The sequence below is a fragment of the Malaclemys terrapin genome, chromosome 4, assembly GCF_027887155.1.
Source record: "Malaclemys terrapin pileata isolate rMalTer1 chromosome 4, rMalTer1.hap1, whole genome shotgun sequence".
NCBI classification, from domain to species: domain Eukaryota; kingdom Metazoa; phylum Chordata; order Testudines; family Emydidae; genus Malaclemys; species Malaclemys terrapin.
In genome coordinates this window covers 34,137,692-34,157,929 of record NC_071508.1, presented here as the reverse complement: position 1 = coordinate 34,157,929, position 20,238 = coordinate 34,137,692, and the positions used below count along the sequence as shown (strand labels likewise).

The following is a 20,238-nucleotide window of genomic DNA, read 5'->3' as shown; positions in this document are numbered from 1 at the left end:
GTTCACCAATAGACAGCCGCTGAGCTGTGCTCAGACACGTCCTTACTGTATCTGCAGCCTCTGTATGTGCTGGTCTCTAGGACAAAGATGGTTGCCCAAGCGTCTGAGGCCTCACACTGTTGGAGACCTTAAACTAGCAGGAAACACAGTGATCCAGCTCTTTCCGCCCTGCCAGTCCTATCCCCAGAGGGCTGTGTGTGCTTGGCATAGCTGCCCAGCCTTCCCTGCTGGAGCTGGGCTTGACAATGCCTCCACTTCCTAGAGTGACAGGTTCAAGCCCCTCCAGGGGTAATGCAGCTTTTCACTGGTAGATGAACCAATGACACCTGAGGTTGCTTCTGCTCTGCACTGAAGAGCCCATAGCTGATTTTGCAAGAGTTGGGCCTCACCCCAGTGTCCTTGGAGAAAGCCTCTCTTTCCACTCCTGTTCAAGTAGTTCTCTCTAGCTGTAGGATCTGAGCATTTCATGACATTCACTTGATTGATCCTCCCCTGTGAGGCAGGGCCATGCTATCATCCTCATTTCACGACTGGGAAACTGAGGCACAGAGAGGGGCAGTGACTTGCCTATGGTTAAGCAGGCAGCCTACAGCAGGGCAGGGAACTGACCCCAGGTTTCCCAAAGCAAAGGCTGGTGCTCTAACCACTGGGCAAGCTTTCCTCTCCTGTGCAGAGAAGGGTGTATACACCAGCGCTGTTGGTGTCAATGTTGTAAACCAGCCAGGCCTGGAGCTGCCAAGACACGTTCCTTTGCCTCTGTGGGCTTTGGGCCAGGTCCTTTGTGGCGATTCCATAGCCACGTAAAGCAGAAGAGCAGTGTTTATTGTCAGTGCCGCCCCACAAGACCCAGTCCCAGGCCTCTGCTTCTTGATGCTCTGGATCCCGCTCCACAGAGGCATCCCTGCTGTGCTGGCGAGGCTGCAGGAGAAGGAAGCAGGTGAAAGCCCAGGGGATGTCTGTTGTGCTACATCATAGCAGGGGGCACAGTTCGGGTGATCACAATTATGCTCTGGCACATGAGGGCTGATAACCCTTAACTTGTCATTGGCATGCAGGGGCAGCCCCAGTCACTGCCACAGCTGCCCTGAGACAGAGAAACGGCTGATCCCTGGGTGAATTTTATTAAACTATTTGCCTCGATAACAAGGGTGGCTGATGAATGAATGATCAGTTATTATTTAATATTTATATTGCAGTAGAGCCTAGAAGTCGGGGCGGGGGGTGATGTTTGCCAGGCATTGTACAAACCCAGCATTATGATTGTGATGCCAAGCAGCCCTACCAAGATGGGGGCCTTGTCGTGCTAGGTGCTGTACAAACACCTGGTGAAAGACAGTCCCTGCCCCTCAGAACTTACAGTCTCAATAGGAAAAAAAGGGGGGATAGAGAAACTGAAGCACAGTGACTCGTCCATGGTCACGCAGCAGGTGCAGGGCAGAGCTGGGAATGGAATTCAGCTCTCCTGACTCCCAGCCCAGTGCCCTGTCAGCCAGGCCAGGGTGGCAACTGGCAGATCTGGCCCATGGGACGATTCCCTGAATGCCTCCGCCCCCTCACCCCCCTGCAGACCTGCTCTACAACATGGGGGTCCTGCGCATGATGTGATCTCGCGCACACCATCCATGTGAGGTCGTGCCATGTGGAGGATGCCGGTGTGTAATGCACAATTTTCTCTGTGTGGCCTGCAAAGGTGCCTCACACAACTGCATCCAGCCCAACATGGCAGGGAAAAGGTTGGACCTCTCTGCATGCGGCTGCCCATAGGAAGAGCCTGTCCCTGCTCCACAGCTCTGACGTGGACAAGCGAGTTCCACAAGCTGTTTCCGAGTTGTGTAAAGCAGCAGTGTTTCCTTCCACCCCAATCATGTTCGTTTCCCCTCGGTTTCACAGCCTGCCTATCCGATGAGAGACGGTGCATGGGGTAGGGTTACCATTCGTCCGGATTTACCCGGACATGTCCTCCTTTTCGCGCTAAAAATAGCGTCCGGGGGGAATTTGTAAAGCACTCACAATGTCCGGGATTTCCCCCTCCCCCGGCAGAGCGAGCGGCTGGGAGGGCTGCAGAAAAATCCCGGGCTGGACTCCTGAGCAGCTGTAGAGGAGCCGGAGCCGCCCTGCATTCTGAGTTGGCCTCTCCTGCAACCCGGTCCGGCAGCACTGTGCAGGGCCAGGGACCGGGTTTTGTTGTGCAGGGCCAGGGACTGGGTTTTGTTGTGCTGGGGAGCGCAGCCACGTGTCCGGCTCGGCTCGCACAGAGCCCAACACCCTGTTCTGAGCAGCAGGGTAAGGGGGACTGGGGGCAGGAAGGTTCTGGAGGGGGCAGTCAAGAAACGGGGGGGGGGGGGCTTTTTGGGGGGGGTGGAGAAAGTTTTGGGCAGTCAGGGTACAGGTAGGGGGTAGGGTCCTGGGGGGCAGTTGGGGGGGGTCTTAGGAGGGGGCAGTTAGGGGACAAGGAACAGGGAGGCTTAGGGGTGGGGTTCTGGAGGGCAGTTAGGAGCAGGGGTCCCAGGAAGGGGCAGTCAGGGGACAAGGAGCAGGGGGGTGGGGAGCTGGGAGTTCTGGGGGGGGGCTGTCAGGGGGCAGGAGTGGGGAGAGGGATCGGAGCAGTCAGGGGACAGGGAGCAGAAAGGTTTAGATGGGTTGCGAGTTCTGGGGGGGGCTGTCAGGGGGCAGGAGTGGGGAGAGGGATCGGAGCAGTCAGGGGACAGGGAGCAGAGAGGTTTAGATGGGTTGGGAGTTCTGGGGGGGGGCTGTCAGGGGGCAGGAGTGGGGAGAGGGATCGGAGCAGTCAGGGGACAGGGAGCAGAGAGGTTTAGATGGGTTGGGAGTTCTGGGGGGGGCTGTCAAGGGGGCAGGAGTGGGGAGAGGGATCGGAGCAGTCAGGGGACAGGGAGCAGAGAGGTTTAGATGGGTTGGGAGTTCTGGGGGGGCTGTCAGGGGGTGGGGAGTGGTTGGATGGGGCGTGGGAGTCCCAGGGGTCTGTCTGGGGGTGGGGGTGTGGATAAGGGTTGGGGCAGTCAAGGGACAAGAGGCAGGGAGGCTTAGATAGGGAGTGGAGTCCTGGGGGGCAGTTAGGGGCAGGGGTCCCAGGAGGGGGCAGTCAGGGGACAAGGAACGGGGGGAGGGTTGGGGGTTCTGGGGGGGCGGGAAGTGGGAGGGGCAGGGGCGGGGCTAGGGCGGGGCTCCTCCCGTCCTCTTTTTTGCTTGCTGAAATATGGTAACCCTAGCATGGGGCCTTCTCATTGGTGTACAGAGCCCTCTCTCTCGCCCTTCTCCTTCCTCGTCTAAATAGCCCTAGGGAATCTGTCCCACCTGGCTGGTGTGAGGGCTTTGCCCCAGCCCTGCTGCCAGCTTCCACCCCCTCGCCTCCCCCAGCATAGGAGGCTTGGCCAGGGTGCAGAGCTGTTCTCTGCTTCCCTGCGGCCCTCATGCATTGAAGCAGCCTTGAGGTTGCTGTACTTTGCACTGGCAAGGGGCCAGCACAGCCCCAGAATACAGGGAGCGTTCTCAGCTGGGATACATTGCCATAGCTCCATGGACTCCAGTGGAGCTACACCAGTTTACGCCAGCTGAGGATCTTGGCCCAGCACACAAGTGGCTTAAAGCCACATTACATCTGCCCCAGCCCTGCCCCACTACGCATCAGACCCTTAGTATTGGTGCTGTCTGTTCCTGTGAACCCCTCCTTGTGACTGCACTCCCTCTCACTGCCAGTCTCCTGCTCTCCCCTGTTCCTATTCTCTGCTTCAGAGCTGAGGTGCCCAGAAGGAAGTGGAGTCGCGTGGCTGCTGGATATAATGGCGTTCTTCTATTTTATATTTGCTCTCTTATGCCCTGGCCACATGTTCACACTGCGCCTAGCACATTGTTTGCTCCCCTATCCCCAACCGCTTCTGTGCATTCAGCAGCAGGCTTTATGGAGCTGTCTGCGGTGACGCCTCGGTCTCTGTCCTGAGGGGTTATAACTAATTCAGAACCAATCAGGGTGTGAGGAGTTTAAATCATTCCTTCCACAGGGCATTTCTTTGCACTTGTCTAGCAGGAATTTGGCCTGCCACCTTGTTGTCCAATTACATTGTTCTCTTCATTCCCTTTGGATGGCTGTGCTGCCCTCCAAAGTCTGCTAACCGAAAGCATTCTGTGCCATCAGCAAGATTGGCTGCCTTAATATTCAACTCCCATTCCAAATCATTAATAAACCTCCTGGACACCGGTCCTCGTCCTGGTCCATGGGGCACCCTGCTCTGAATTCCTGCTCACTATAGTGGCGGTGCATTGTGTGTGTGATGGCAGGGTAATGCCATGCCCTAGGTGGGTCGTTAGCAATGGGGATTGTACCTGGGCTCTCTCCATCTTAAAGTGTGAGCCTCAACTGCTTGAGCTAAAACACCTGCCTCAGTCAGCTTAGCCTGAGGCTCATCAATCTCTGTGTCACAGCCACTACCAGAAGTGGCACTTTTGTCCTCACGGTAGGACCTAGAGGGGCCCCATTGTGCTAGGTGCTGCACAGACACAGAGCGAGCAACCATCCCTCTAAACAGAGGAATAGCAATGATTCCCATTGTACAGATGGAAGCTTAGGCACAGAGAGATTGAGTGACGTGACCAAGGTCCCACAGGGAGTCTGTGGCAGAGCTGGGAAGTGAAAGCTGGTTTCCTGAGCCTTGTCTGGTACCTTAACCACTCGACCAGCCTTCCTTGATGAGAATTGGCCACTTATTTTTCCTTTCGGGCCTGATCCGCTGCTCAGTGACATCAATGGGTGTCTTTCCATTGATGTAACCAGCTTTGGATCAGGTCCTTATTTCTGACAGCCCACTTTGAAACCATGCTAGGCCTTTAAACTCTCACCCCTGGGTTCCTGAGCTTCCCAGCCATCTCCTGAGTGTGAATGATAATTGCCGCCTGCTCCTCCCTCAGTCACTGTCTTAAGCCTTTGGGAGGGTCCTGGCTTGTCCTTAGCATACCACACTCAACTAGGTCCTTTAAAATAATCACCAATGCTTCCTGTTATCCCGGTGTGTTGTCCTTAGGCAGCGCAAAGTATATTCCTGGCCCCAGGAATTTCACCACAGACATTGACGAAGGCCTGCAGACCTGTAATATAATAACCTTCCCGCCCCCGAAGTAATAAATATTTCCCTGACAGCTGAGCGCTAGGGGAGTGCGTCTGCTAGGGCTCAGCCACACCTGTGCAGAGAACGGGACCGATCCGTCCCTCCAGAAGCTGAAGCTCGACAAACTCAGGTTAGCCATGTGCAGATTTTTAACCCTGGGTGCTGGAGGTGGATGATGAATCATGGGAACAACTTGCCTTGGGACATGGGGCTCAAAGTCCTTAAAGCGAAATGAGGGCATCTCCCTAGTTCAGCCAGGAGCTATGTGCTTGAGGTAGGAATCGCTGAAACTCTCTGGGCTCTGCAATGCAGAGGTCAGCTTCGATGGTCCCCCGTGGGGAGTGCACAGGTGCAGTGGAGGGCAGGCATGTGGGGCTGGAATAAAGCAGCCCATTGGTTTAAGGGCCAGGAAGCCCTGGGCCAGAAAGCCCTATTAATTAGCCCTGCCCTGCTACACCTGTATTGGGTGTCGGACTCAGGAGGAAGTGGTAGAGAGTTGGCTGGAGAGGACAGCAGAGGGCTGTGATGAGGAGCACAAGGCTGGCAGAGGGTGGGAGGCTCCAGGCAGGGCTGGCTTTAGGCCAATTCAACCAATTCCCCTGAATCGGGCCCCGCTCCTAAGAGGGCCCCGTGCTCAAGCCCCAGTACAGCATACCAGCAAGAGCCAGTGCGCCATACCGGGGTGGCCCGGCTTCCCCAGGGGGCAATTTAAAGGGCCTGGGGCTCCTAGCAAGGGCTGGAGCCCCAGGCCCTTTAAATTGCCACCAGAGCCCCACTGCTGGAGCCCTGGAGTAGGGCTGTGGGGCTCTGGGGGCTATTTAAATAGTCTGGGGCTACCGTTGCTTCTACCACTTCCCCAGGGCTCCCGCGGCTATTTAAAGGGCTGGGGCTCCAGCTGCCTCTGCTGCACCCCCTGCCCGCACCATCCCCGCACCTCCTGCCCTGCCCGCAGCCAGCCCCGTCTCCAGCCAGCCCCTGCTGCACCCCCTGCCCTGCCTCCAGCCCCGCACCCCCTGCCCGCACCCCCTGCCCTGCCTGCAGCCAGCCCCGCACCCCCTGCCCGCAGCCAGCCCCTGCCTGCAGCCAGCCCCACACCCCCTGCCCTGCCTGCAGCCAGCCCCACACCCCCTGCCCTGCCTGCAGCCAGCCCCGCACCCCGTGCCCTGCCTGCAGCCAGTCCCTGCCTGCAGCCAGCCCCGCACCCCCTGCCCGCAGCCAGCCCCTGCCTGCAGCCAACCCCTGCTGCACCCCCCTGCCTGAAGCCAGCCAGTCCCGCACTCCTCTGTCTCCAGCCCTGCCAACCCCTGCCGCACCCCCCTGCGGCCCTGCCTGAAGCCAGCCAGCCCACCCCACACACCCCTGTCTCCAGCCAGCCCCACACCCCTTGCCCTGCCTGCAGCCAGACCCTACCTCCAGTCAGCCCCTGTCCTGCCTCCAGCCAGCCCCACGTCCACTGGTGCCCTGAGATTCCCAGGGCAATAACCCTGCACACCTGCTTCAATGAGGGGGGCAGGGAGCAGCTGGGACCCACACGTGCACAACACGCCCAGGGTGTGGGGGAGACCCACACGTGAAACGGAGCTCATTAGTAACCGATCAACAGCATATATGACGCAATGTACATACTATATAAATAATAAAATTATATATTTATGGAAAGTAAATAATACATGGAAGAAATGAAAGGCTTTTTTTTACATGTTTTTTTTTTTAGTCATCCCTGCTGGGGCCCCACCAAAAATGTTCAAATTGGGCCCCGCACTTCCTAAAGCTGGCCCTGGCTCCAGGTCAGGATCTGGGAGTGACTGTTCAGGAGAGGGCAGAGAGCAACCCAGAGGAGCCCAGGAAGGAGATAGAAAGGACCTGGGCAGGGAGAAAGCTGAGCCCAGAGGGTGGGCAGAAGAGTGACTGAATCAGAGGAGAGAAGACAGACCCCTGGGGAAGCAGGGGCTAGGCTACGGTGGAGACTAAGGCAAAGACTTTGTGCTGTGTGTGTTTGGGACGTGGATGCCCTGGGTGGGATGGGCTTTTGTTCAGAGAACAAAGACACTATAGCAAGTCACCTCTGTGGCAACAGGAGGCTGAAGATCACTGTGGGGAAACTGAGGCAGGGTGCAACAGCACTGGGTCTTCCTGTGAGGGGAGCACTCCAGGATGGTGAGTCTCGGGACAAGGGCGTTGATTGCAGTAGGGGGACAGGTGTAGCGAAGGGCAGGAATTTGTCCCTCTGCAGTTTTTAAACCTGGGCACCCCACCTCAGCAGGACTCCAGCCCAGCTCCTGCTTACATTCGGGTAACTCAGCCAGGCATTTGAGCACCTAATAGCCGCTACTGATGGATGCTGCCGATGCCCAGCTGTGGGATTCCAAAGCCACATCTGAAAATCAGCCCTGGCCCATCTGTGCTAATTTCCCCCCTCTGTTCCCGGCACTGATGTGTAGGTCTCCGGTTGGTCAATGCCAGCATCACCCTTCGCATCCTTGTTTTGAGAGGGACCTGGGCCTGGCTGCTTTCCAGTGCACCAGGAGAGTGGCTGTTTTGAATGATAAATTACATCTTTTTGTGAGCGGCTCAGTGACTTTGTTCCTCGTCTCCTTCCGAGCCCTGCAACAAATGCCAGCCATCCCCAGTGATTTATGAACGGTGCTCAACTTACGGCTGTGGGGCGTTTCCCTTCACAGGCCCCACTTCTGAGTGCCAGGAAGAGTGACCCCACTGGGCTGGAGTTTGTGCTGCTGTCCCTCTGTGCAGCAGCGAGTCATTAGTGTTGCCTGGTGAAACTCCCTGAGGCTGTTTTAAGAGACCCAAATGTGTGGGGACAAAGCTGTCACCAGGGAAGATACTTGTCAGATTTTTTTTAGGGCTCAGATCACTCAAAACTCAGCTTTATTTAAAAACTCCAAGCCTTGCAGGAGGAAGGCAACTACTGACCCGACTTTCACTAGTGTTGAGCACCCTAGAGACTCCATCAGCGTCAATGCAGGTAGATTAATAGATTTTACGGCCTGAAAAGACCATCTAGTCTGACTTCCAGTGAGTCACAGACCACAGAATGTCCCTCAGTTATTCCAACGTCTGGCTCATAACCTCTGGTTGAGCTGGAATATGTCTTGTTCCCAGTTTCGATGTAAAGACTTTGAGTGATGGAGAATTCCCGCACCTCTCTCAGAAAGCTGAGCCAATGGTTCCTAACCCAATTTCCAGTGTGACTTAGTTTAGCCTCCATGTCTACTGGCTCTGATGTCCAAATAAGGCCCAGAGCGATCAGATCCAGCTGTAACACTGCTGGTTGTGTGAGCCAGGGGAAGTCACTTCGCTCTCTTTGCCTCTGGTTCCCCATCCGTAAAATGGGGTGAATAATTCTCACCAGTGGGGTTGTGACGCTTGCGTGGGATCTTTGGGGAGTGTTCTAGGAATGCAACATCTGTTACTGGTCAGACGTTTCCTTCAGCTAAAGCTTCCCGCTCACCTTCGACGCGTTAGAAGAAACGTTTCTTTTGGAGGAAAGCGGGGAGCATTTGCAAAGCTGCGCAGCCTGTTGGCCCCCTGCCGTTTGCGCCCAAGTCTCACCTGGGATCATCCCTGTTTCATTGTGCGCTTACACACCTTACACACCTTCCTCTAAGAACCTCAAAGCACAGAAAGTCTCCTCAGGGAGATGGGGCAAGTAGAATTATAATAGGGGTCACTCGCTCTCGGCTGAAATGCAGCCACCTCGGTGGTGGGAAAAGGCAGCTGTTTCTCCACAGCATAGCAGTGAGCAGGTTTTAGGGGGTCACTAATAACCCTCCATTTCTTTATGGCTAGATGGAGGCAAAGGAGAACAGTCCTGAAACTTTTTGTGTTGTAGCCTGGGGGCACGGTACAGAAAAGATTGAGAATCACTGTTCCAGGGGATTATAACTGCAAGGAAACAGAGTTCTCTTCTCTTCCCTGAGATTCCTATACCGTGCTCATTGGCGTGTCCGAGCGCCTTCCAGTCATGTGTTACCCAATGTGACTAACGTGTCCCATGTTTGTGCTCTCCCCAGGGGCAGGAGTGTGTGCAGGAGAGTGTCCTGTGTGGTGGGGTTTTTCCATGTGCACGTTGCTCTGTATTTATGTCAGAGAAGGCAAAGGCAAAGAAACGCATCTGGCACTTGGAGCGGGAGCTGGAGGAGGTTTGGGGTGGTCCTTCGTTCCTGGGGGAGTTCATTCCATGGGCTGGGACTGACCCCCAGGAAAGCTCTGTCTCCTGCACAGAGGAGCTTTATCCTGATTGGGGAGAGTTTGTTTGGTTTTGGAATTTAGCCAGGACCTGGGGGCACTTCTGGGCATGTTTCTGTAGAGGAGCTTTGGTGACCACAAGAGGCCAGAATGCTGACCTTTACTCCTCCAGCTGATCCGATTTCACCATGGAGTAACTCCCCTGAGAAGTCCCTGTAGCTGCATCAGTAATCAGTTTGGCCCAGTATCTCCAGCAACACAGGTTCCCCTAGCACCGTGCTGGGACTTCAGCTCACAACAGACTCCAAGAGGAAAGTGTCACATTCTGCGTCACCAGCCAGCCGCACTGCCTCTGGCAGCCCGCCGCTGCTCCATGGGGCCTGTCTAGCCACACTCTGGCATCTGACTGTCTGAGGCCACCTGATCAAGCATTGACCCAGCTCATCCTGGCTGTGCCTGGGAGAACCAACTGGCCCACCTGCAAAGCGTCAGATCCCCAAGCTGTCTTTTCACCTGGCCGTGGAGGCACGATGCTGCAGACAGACACGGGGCGGGTGTTCGAACACCAGAGGGATGTGCGGTTGTGCAAGCGGAGAACACACTGAGATACAGCAGGAGAAGCCCAACTGATCTGCATCCTCCTTGCAGACCTGCCTGGTGTGTCCCTCCTGGTCCCTCCTCCACGAATGTGACTATATCTGATCATGTGTCTCAGCCCTGGCCAGCTCTGGAATCTGACATGCCCCTAGGAAACCTGCAGCATCCCAGGTCTGACGATTTACAGGGGCTGGGGGAAGGGGGTCATGGCTCTGTGTTATTGAGATCATTCCCCTTTGTGTTCTCGCCATTGGGTCGGAGGAGGGCTAGTCTCAGGCTCTGTGCCTGATCTGAGGCTGGGAGGAATCTCTGCCCGTGTTCCTGCTGATCGTCCCCTACGGGAGCAGATTGGGCCGTGCCAGTGACTGGCTCTCCCACCCCTGCCGAGCGCGCTAAGCACGCGCAGGCTTCCCCACCTTGCCACTGCCTTGGCATACCAGTTACACAGGACGGGTCCTGCGCTGCCATCAGCCCTGCTCCCTCTTGGGGCTGAGGCGTGCGTCAGCAGGTGGGTGGGAGCAGGGGAGCAGGAGCCTGGAGAATGGGGTGCGAGTGAGGGTGGAACCTCCCACTCTGTGATGGTGCACATGGGACCAACCCCATAGACACCCCCAGTCAGTGGGAGGCCCAGGGTCACCCTGTATGACAAAGCCTGAGCCAGAGCCCTGAGGTGGGTCTCATGGGATAGCACGGAGTGGAGCTGATGTTTGGCTGGACCTCAGGAGCCAGCTCCTAAGAGTGGCATGCGTATGGCACCATGAATTATTAATAGACTATTATTACAGCGATTAATTATTCATTAGCATTGATGATTATTTAGACAGCGCCTGAAGTGTGTGTTACTAGGCCGCAGAATGACCTCCCCGCGAAAGTGCTGTGACCTTCGCCCCCCCCCTTCCCCACCCCCGTCGCTCAGGGATCTAAACACAGGACAAGGCGTGGGCAAGGGGCTGCCGGGAGCAACCCTCAAGCGGGGAGAGACAGGTGTGTCTCCAGCTGTGCTTGTGTGCCAAATCCTGTAGCCTCTAGTCAACCCAGAAGCCCAGCTCCCCTCAACAGGAGCTTTCCCCGCATCGGCGCTGCGCGAGTCGGCCCTGTGAAGCTGGGATGGTCGGTCAGTATCATGGCGGGGGGGCTACACATGTAACGCTCTCTGTTTAGAGATCTGTGACCCCAGCCTGGCTCCCTAGCAAGCACTCAATTGGGATTTGTTTGCGCTGCCACCTGGTTTTCTTGTTGTAGGACGTAGGCTCCCAGGGAGCGTATTGATGCCCGGGGCTGCCCAGGTCTTTCTCGCTCTCCCTTGTCAGCATTGATCAGGGCTGGCACCCTGCTGAGCCCAGGCAGCCTTTCCCCATGATGGGAATGTCAATCACCCAATGGGGGAGGACCATCAAGAGGAGACCTGGAGTACAAAGCCCTTTGCTGTAAGGTCGCTGGCTCTCACAGGCCCCAAAGTCTGAGGAGACTGAACGGCTCAGAGGATGTGGAATGGGGTGCAGCGCCTCCACCCCTAGGTCCCTGCTTCCAGTCAGGCCTAGGCTTATAGCAGAGGGTCAGGGTTCCACTAAGGGCACCATGGCAACTGGCATCTCTGTTGGCAGAAACAGCCCTCTGACATGGGTCAGGGATTCTGCCCTCCCCATCCCTGCTCCGAGGCCAGACTAGCTAGTGGGGCAGTCAGGGGCGCTTGCGTTGCTGTGGCCCAGGCTATAGACCTTGCCTGGTGAGGGGAGAAATGTCTGACTTTGGGCCTGGGCATCCTTCCAGCCTCTTCTCCCAGCCCCGCCTCCACTCGCAGACGTTTCCTAAAAGGGAAGCAATAAGGGAGATAATGGAAGGGTTCAGGAGACAGGGAGAATCCGGCTTTCAGGCTTGAGTAAACAAAGGTGACTCATCCCCCAAAGCCAACATTCAGGGAGAGCCCAGGCAACACAGCCGAGTAATCAGGCCCATTTGCAATGAGATTGGAGTGATGCAACGCAGATGCTGTGGCAGACCTCCCCCGGGATGTATTGTCACTTAGGGGAATGCACCGTGACCAGCAATGAAATTAAAGGCCGATCCCTGCCTGGTGTAAATCTATTGCACTAGAGGTGATTCACCTAGCAGCACAGGGCCTGCCAAATACCAGGCCAGCAGTGCCTCTAGCCAGCTGTGCTGTGTCCAGCAGCGCTCAGTTCCACGTGCTTCCCCCCGAATGGACTGCTGTGCACTAACTTGCCTGTAGCAGAGGTCTCTTTCTAGCCCCTAGCTGTTAGTGGAGAGCCTGGGTCTTGAAACATGAGGGATTGGGTTCCCAGCACTTGTGGGGAGCTGACTCTTCCTCCTTGTTTGCCAGCTGCTAAGTTACCATTTAAAAAGCTAAAAATACATGAAATACTTTCTGAATGGGACTCTTCCATGTGAATAAGGGCAACAGTTGTATGATCATCAATAGGGGAGGGGAGGCGGAGCTAGGAGATGGCCAATGGGAGGGGAGCAGGTTCACATGCTCTTTACTGGGTGGGGAAGTGCTCATGAGAATCGTTCAAGGATAGAATTTGACGCCTCTCACCATATATTTGTATCACAGTTGGTGTAACTGTGGAGATGCTTAATATTCATATACATGTCTAATCCTTTTGGGAGTCTACTAAGCTCTTGTCCTTCCTGACATCTTGTGGCAAGGAGTTCCACAGGTTAATTACACTTTGTGTAGAAAGATATTTACTTTTGTTAGCTTTAGATGTCTTGCCTTTTAACTGAGTTGGATCTGCCCTAGTCAAGGCAAGTGAGAGCACCGACTTTATCCTGTCTGTATTATTCATCATTTTATAGACCTCTGGCATGTCTTTTCTTATTCACCTCCTCTCTAAACCAAACAGTCCTAATCCTTGTAATCTCTATGCACATGGAAGTTTTTCTATGCATCGGATCATTTCCATTGTCCTTCTCTGGCTCGCTTCTATTTCTGCGATATCCTTTTGGAAAGGTCTAGATGTTGTATTGTTTGGTGGTAGATGGCTACAAATGAGGTGGGTAGATAGATCACCCAGAGTGGCACACAGTATTCCAGGTGAGGGCACATCACTGATCTACAGACGGCGTTAGAATAGCTGCACTTTTATATTCTATTTTTCTTTATCCATTTCCTGCCTAAACATCTTGTTTGCAATTCTGCCTGCCTGCCACTGCACACTGAGAGGTTCCCATTGAAACGGCTGCGATGGCGCCTCAGCCTTTTTCCTGAGTGGTTATGGTTAATTTAGAGCTCATCATGGGGTAGGAGTAGTTCAAAATGTTCCTTCCAACATGCATTATCCTGCACTTATCTCCGCTGAATTTCATAGCCCGTTGCCTTGCCCTAATCTCCTAGGTTCACTGAACCCTGCCTTGCGGCTTCTGCTAGTATTCACTCAGTTAAATCAGTGCCGTGGCAGCTGCAGACTTTGCCACTTCACTTTTCAGCCAGGCGTCCTACCAGTGGATGGGACATTGAAGCATGACACCATTAGCCGTGTCAGAAAGGGAGTGATTGTGCCTGCCCTTTGCTTTCGGTCTTTAATCCAGTTTCTAATCCAGGACAGTTTACCTCTCACCCTGTGATGACTTACCGGTCATTTCCTTAAAACATCTTGTGATGTGCTTGGTCACAACTCTTTTGAAAGCTCATCAGCCATGCCTCCCTTATATACTAGTTCAGTTGTCCTCAACCCTTTCCACCCTCTCCTTCTGTCTAGCCAGCCCCCTCCTGCTGTTTAGAAATATGGGAAGGGCAGGTTGACTAAAACACTCTGTTACCTATTGATGACACACACACTGTCAGGCCCAGAATCTCTGCATTCGTTAGTTGACTCCTCCAGAGAACTCCAGTAGATTGGAGAGGCACGTAATTCAATCTACCCAGGGATGAACTGTCCCATTGTACTTTGTCAGCCATGTCCCGGCAGGCTGGCACATTTTAGAAAATAAACAGATCAAATGACAGAGTGAATCCTCACTATCATGCCTTGTATGCAATGCGTGGTGTCTGGCTTGGAGATGGGCTATCCCACTGCAATGTGATCTACTCAGTGGACTGTATCTAGAGAGGAGGTTCGATATATCTGGCTACAATGTCTTGTGAGATCCACGAACAAGCAGGGCCCTGGCTTGGCCTGACACCTGACGTAGTTTGTTGTGCTATATTTGTATGTGTGTAACCGAGATTATAAACTCTCTGGGCAGGGGCTGTTCTCAGGGAGTGTTTTTAGAGCGTGGGAGCCTGATCTGGACTGGAATGCAGGTGCTGCCCTAATACATTAACTAATTGTGAGCCAATGGCTCTGATGTACAGATTGCATTCTGTCTGGGTTAGGATGGACCAACCCTCATTGCTGGGCATCCCATGTAGCACCGTGTCTGGGTGGCTGTCGCTGGTGGCTGTCCCACACTGCTCCCTCTGTCTGGGTGAGGATGGGGGGATCTCAATGTCAGGTGTCCTATGCATCTGGATGCATGCCTGGGTAGGTGTTTGGAGTAACACCACATCCTTTGAGGCCTCATCAGGGTGGCCCTGAGGGTCTACGTTACCATCAGATGTCAGAGTGGAATGGGCACTATATTGGGACATGAGCCATGGTGCCAGAGTTCAAGTGCTACAAGATGGGGGTGAGTCCATGTGCTCCCATGTGTGGCTGGTAACCTGTCCAGACTCTGTCTGACCAACCACATTGCCACTGCCATCCCCAGCGCTCTGCCCGTGCTGCCTGTCCTTCTCCCCAAAAGCTGAGCTTTCCCCAGCATCCGTGCCTGGGATCGTCCTGTAGGGACTGTGCTGGGGAGGTCGGCTCAGGACAGACCAGACCAGTGGGAGCTTTGTGTCCCTCCCTTGCCAGCCCTGTTCTGCCTGCTCTCCCCCTCCTTAAGGGGCCTGACCCTGTGGTTTCCTCTTGCCAGGAGTGCCCTCCCGCGATGTCCTCCTGGTCTCAGCCATCATCACCGTCAGCCTTAGCGTCACCATCGTCCTGTGCGGGATCTGCCAGTGGTGCCAGCGCAAACTGGTAAGTGCCGTGACTCAGTGGTGGTGGGGCCCTGCTGCCTGAGGATTGTTTGGGTTAGGAACAGCTGGGGGGTGAGGCTGCCCCAGGCGGGGGGTGAGGCTTCCGGGTGGCAGGTAACAGCAGGGATTTAATTACACCGCTCGGTGCATGGCACGGGCAATCCGCACTGCAGCAGCGTCATCCACGACTGTGGGGAACGAGAGCAGCATGAGATGCAGGGCAGGGAAACCAGGGCAGCCAGGAGAGGAACAGCCGCCCAGGGCCAGGGCTCGCCCAGAGAGAACCAGGGACCGGCAGAGCCGCTGGTTTTAAGCTGAGAGGGAGTTTGGGGGAGCGTCTCCTGAATTAGGAGTGTCACGCCCCAGAGCTGAGACTCCACAGTCCCCGATGATTCCTCACTCACCTGTAATGGTAGGACCCCAACCCAGCCCCTCACCAAAGCACAAGGGTGGGACCACCCCGGAGACCCCCCCCCTCACTCGTGCTGACCAAAGGGCAATGTGGCTTCCCCACTCAACCTCAGCTGCTGCAGCTTCCTTCACCTCTGAACCACCGCTTAGAATATAACACAGCCAGCAGGCCCCCTGTCTTCCGTCTGTCCCCCCACAGAATGTGGGGCAGCCCCAAACTCAGAGCAGCCAGCCCCTGCTCCCTGCAGAATGTGGGGCACCCCCAAACTCAGAGCAGTCACCCCCTGCTCCCTGCACAACTTGGGGCATCCCCAAACGCAGAACAGCCACCCCCTGCTCCCCGCAGAATGAGGAGCACCCCCAAACTCAGAGCAGCCACCCCCTGCTCCCTGCAGAACATGGGGCACCCCCAAACTCAGAGCAGTCAGTAAGGGAGGGATCTCGCTGCTAGAAGCCCGAGTGCTGTGCAGTGCTGTCACTTACATGGTTGGGTGGCTCGACCAGGTACAATACCTGGCAGTTTCCTTTCTTTACATTTCTCTCTGTGTGTCCTTCTTCCCACCCTGGATCTAGCAAGATACTTCTCCCAGCTGTACCTGAATTCTTCAGAGGAAGGCCAGTCCTTCCCAGACTGCATGGGGGAGTAGGGGCAGGAATGCTTTCCTGGCCCATGCAGTGGTGTGCTTGAGCTCTCAAACATGAGAATGTGATCCCCTGCCTACACACACACACACTGCATAAAAGCCAGCAGCTGGGAAATCTACAGTCCCCCTGCCTGGAGAGGGTCAGAGCACTGAGCAGGGACCAGCCCTGGGCCCCTCTCAGGCCCCACTTTGCCCCGCTGGGTTTTCCTTTAAAGACAGGGAAAGCAATTGAGATCAAAGGAAAGGGCCGAGCCTGGAGGCCCAGCTTCTCTGAGTCCCACACCACACTACGGCCTGTACAAGGCCAGCATGCGTGGGGAGTCCAGGCACACAGCTGACCAGGAGAAGACATTGGCCAGGCAGTGGGGGGGAGATAGCTCAGTGGTTTGAGCATTGGTCTGCTAAACCCAGGGTTGTGAGTTCAATCCATTGGGGGCCAGTTAGGGAACTGGGGTAAAAATCTGTCTTGGGATTGGTCCTGCTTTGAGCATCGAGTTGGTCTAGATGACCTCCTGAGGTCCCTTCCAGCCCTGACATTCTATGAATGTAGTAGGCTAGGGTGTTCAGTTTTGTGCGACTAGAAATTTGGCAACCCTAGGAGAGGCCCATCTGGTTTCCCCACCTTCCTGGAGGGGTCAGAGTCTCCAGGTGCCCCCTACATTCCAGGCCTACTCTCCCCCAGGCTGGCTGTAGATCCCCAGGTGCCTCATCCATCTGAGCTGGGCCTGTACCTCTGCCCCTCTCCCCATGGAGGAGACAGGTATTCCTGGCTTTGCAGCCTCCTCACACCTCAGCCAGCACATGCCTTTCCCCACACAGTCCCTCACATATATACCCGGGGCAGGGGGTGTCATGCCTAGCCACCTCCTGAGTCCTGCAAAATCTGGCACATGGCACCAGCAGCTGGCTGTTGGCTATGTGCTGCCTGCTGATGGAATCAGGGCTCTCACCGGCTCAGGGCTTGGATCTGAAGAATCTAAGGCTCTGCCTTCAGTTCACCCTAGCACTCACCTAATACCTCGCAGAGCCCCCTTCCCCTGTACCATGTAGGAGGCATGGTTGGGAGATGCTATCTGGATAATTCGTACTCATGGGACTTTCTTCAGTACCATGTGACAGCTGCTGAGAGTCACTGTGCCCCTGATGGAGGATGGGCAGGGATCCTGGGGCAGAGTTAAGGTGATTGTCAGAAATTTAACCATGCAGTTCCTGAGTTTGGAGAATTTTTAAAACACCTGTAACTTTTCCCTAATGTTATTTTACAGGGCACTTTATTTTCAGGCTTAATTCTGGTCTAACAAAGCTTAATCTCAGGGAATAAGATGTTTCATTTAGACACACACTGATGCTGCTCTTTATGCCTCTTGAAATTGGAAACTATCAAGGCTTGATTTTCCGCCTTCCCATTTCTAAGAATGCACTTGCCTGTCTGAGAAGTAGCAGCTCTTCCATTCACCTCTGATTGGGGTAGCAGTTGTTTCATTAATTTGGAATCTCAGCAAGATCCTTTACTTATTAATTCATTCAGATTGTTAATTAAATAGCAGAGTGACAAAATGTAACTTTCCTAACAGCAGCCCTCGCTTTCCCCAGCAGAAAGAAAGTTGCTTGTTATGAAAATCAACCGCAACCAAATAAATCTAATTGAGCTCATGGGGTGTCGGGGATCAGGAACAAACTGGGGTATGAGAGTGGAGGGTAAGATGCTCCCTCTTCTGTGTAAACAAAACTGCACATGATTTGAATAAGGGGGGGGATACTGAGGGCCCAGCATGAGGCATAAGAGAAGGAATTGGGGTACAGGGCAGAGGAGTTTAATTAGGGGTGCACAATGAGATGTCTACGGAAACACATTGGGGTATGCAGTGAAAGGCATAAAGGAGGTAATTTGGGGTGCACAGTGGGAGGGGTAAGGAGAGCCACTTGGGTGTTAGTAACAGGTAGAAGAGCAGTCAGTTGGGGTTCACAGGGGAGGGTTAGTAGAGGTGCCAACCCTGGATGCCCGGGGCCCCTGGAGTCCCGTCCCACAGTGACAGCAGTGCAGCCATGAGAGGCATTTGCTGAGTGAGGCTCTGTGGTGGCGGCTGCAGCTTTTATTTTGCTCCTTCGAAGATGTGATAATTAAATGTTTGGGTGAAAATGTTTGTACAGCATAAAGGGAAGTTTTCGAAATAAATATATATATTGGTGATGCATGGTAATGAGCTGGCCCCTCTCCTGCTCCGCTCTGGCTCTGCATTGGCATGAGCAGCACAGGGGGAGGCAGGCTGCACAGCACTGCTGCGTTATGCCCTAATGACTCTAATGAATGGACTTGCGGTCTCCACCACCCCCGGTTCCCCACAATACCCTGTGGCCCCTGTCTGGCCAGATTTCCCAGAGTGCCCTGCAGCCTCCACCCGCCCAAATTCCCCACAGTGCCCTCCTGTCCAGGATTCAGTAGCACATTCTCTTTCGTTTCCCTCTGCCATGAAGCCTCTCTGTGCACGGCTGAGATTGGAAAGTGGGTCAAGTGCTCTGAAGGCGGCTATTTTGGGGGTTTTTTTCACTCTCCAAACAACAAACACTGCGCTAGAAATAATGTCACCTCCCCTTTCCGCCTGCCCGGGCCCGAGAGGGAGAGACAGGGCACCAGGAGCAATTAAAAAGCCATAGCACCTTCTTTTTAAAACTGGCGTTAAAAGGAGACAGCATCTGTCTTTCCAGAGGAACGTTCCTAAGATCGTCTCCCTGCTGCACCTTCACACGCACAGGCAGCTCTCCTTCCCCAGCCCTCCAGCATGTATCAGCGCGGCTCCACCCCAGCTTCTATCTGCCAACTCTCTGGCTCCGTCACCCCACCGCCCGGATCCAGGCTGTTTGGCTTCCCGTGATTTATGGCCGGGGGAAGCTGGCGTGTGGAATGTCGAGGAGGGCCGAGGATGTTTACATTCACAAACAAGGGAGTTAAGCAGCGATACTGCCACATTAATAAGTAAAGCCCTGCGGCCGGGAGCCAAATTAATAAACCAGGCAGCCTGGGAGGAAGTGAGATGAATTGAAGAGCTCCCCGTTCAGTGGTAACTGGGCCTGGGGCCAGGTTCAGAAACACTTCAGCCAGCCGCACAAGAGAAACAAGGACTCGCTGGGAGGGGAAGGACAGCCCTGGCGGCTGCCTGGAGCCAGCTCTCCAGGCTGCCTGAGGGTAACCAGAAGGGATAGGGAGCTAGGTGGCTGGCTCGGTGGGGTCGGGGAGCAGTGGAGTGATCAGTTGCCTGCGGTGAAGGGTGGCTTCCTCATCCTGAAGACTCTGCCACTGTTCCCACCCCGAACACCCTCCCTCCTTCAGAAGCATCCTGTTCCCAGTACCCAGGCCAGTGCCCTGGAAGGTGATACAGTTCTGCCTGCGTAAGCACTGCAGGGCCAAATCCGTGCCCAACCAGTGCCAAGCCAGAGTAGCTGGGCTGGGCACTGAGGACAGAGGGAGGAATCCTCTCCCAAGGTCACAGAGCCACAGCCCCCAACAGGTCCCCTTGGTAGGCCGAAGATCCATTCCAGGGTGAGGAGAGTCTACTGGCACTCCCCAGCCGCCCATGTATCTACCTGTCTCTCCTGAACAATAGTTACCTCCCGTCTGCCAGCCAGCCGGCCTCCTCCCTCACCCAGACATCCAGACCACTATGCTGAGAGAGCATTGCCTGGCTGTCAGCAAACAGGGCAGCGCCTCCCCTCCATTCAATCCAAGGGAGATGCAGGAAGAGCTGGGCCAGCTCAGAAGTATCTCTGTGTTATAGCAGCAGCAGCACCTGACCACTGGCTCTCCTCCCCCTTCTTCGCCTACTCCGAGCCCTGTCTGGCTAAAGGGAAAGAGCCCTAGCAGGTCCACTAGCTTCTCCGGGGCTAATAAGAGTTAATGCAGACGTTGCTGCCATGTGCCACCTGTTTGGAGCCTCCCGTGGGGACCAGGAGCAGCAGCTGATGAGGAGGGAAGGTCACAGCCGCTGCAGTCCGTCAGTATGCACGCGCCGGGGAGCGCAGGCAGCACAGAATGCTAACGAGTGAGTCCGCTCTTCCAGCGGGCTAAATTTAGAAGCAAAAGCAAGAAGGTGAAACCCTCTCACCTCCTCCCCGAATGCAGCTGAAACATGCCCAGCCTGTCCGCAGCCAGCTGCCGGCTCACTCACTCCTGTAGTGCTGGCTTGTCAGGGAGGCTGGAACCAGAGACGCTGTGAGAGCCTCCCGGCCATTGGCTGTCTGGCTA

The 20,238-nt window shown here is 55.0% G+C and overlaps 1 protein-coding gene across 4 annotated transcripts in view; it reads left to right on the top strand.

Annotated features, from left to right (window-relative positions):
• Positions 1–20,238, top strand: part of SYT7 (synaptotagmin 7) — a 177,049-nt gene that overhangs the window by 65,857 nt on the left and 90,954 nt on the right. For all 4 annotated transcript variants that reach the window (XM_054026587.1, XM_054026586.1, XM_054026585.1 and 1 more), the window contains exon 2: positions 14,841–14,944. In XM_054026587.1, coding sequence (XP_053882562.1) covers positions 14,841–14,944 — 104 coding nt within the window. The remainder of the gene's footprint in view (positions 1–14,840; positions 14,945–20,238) is intronic.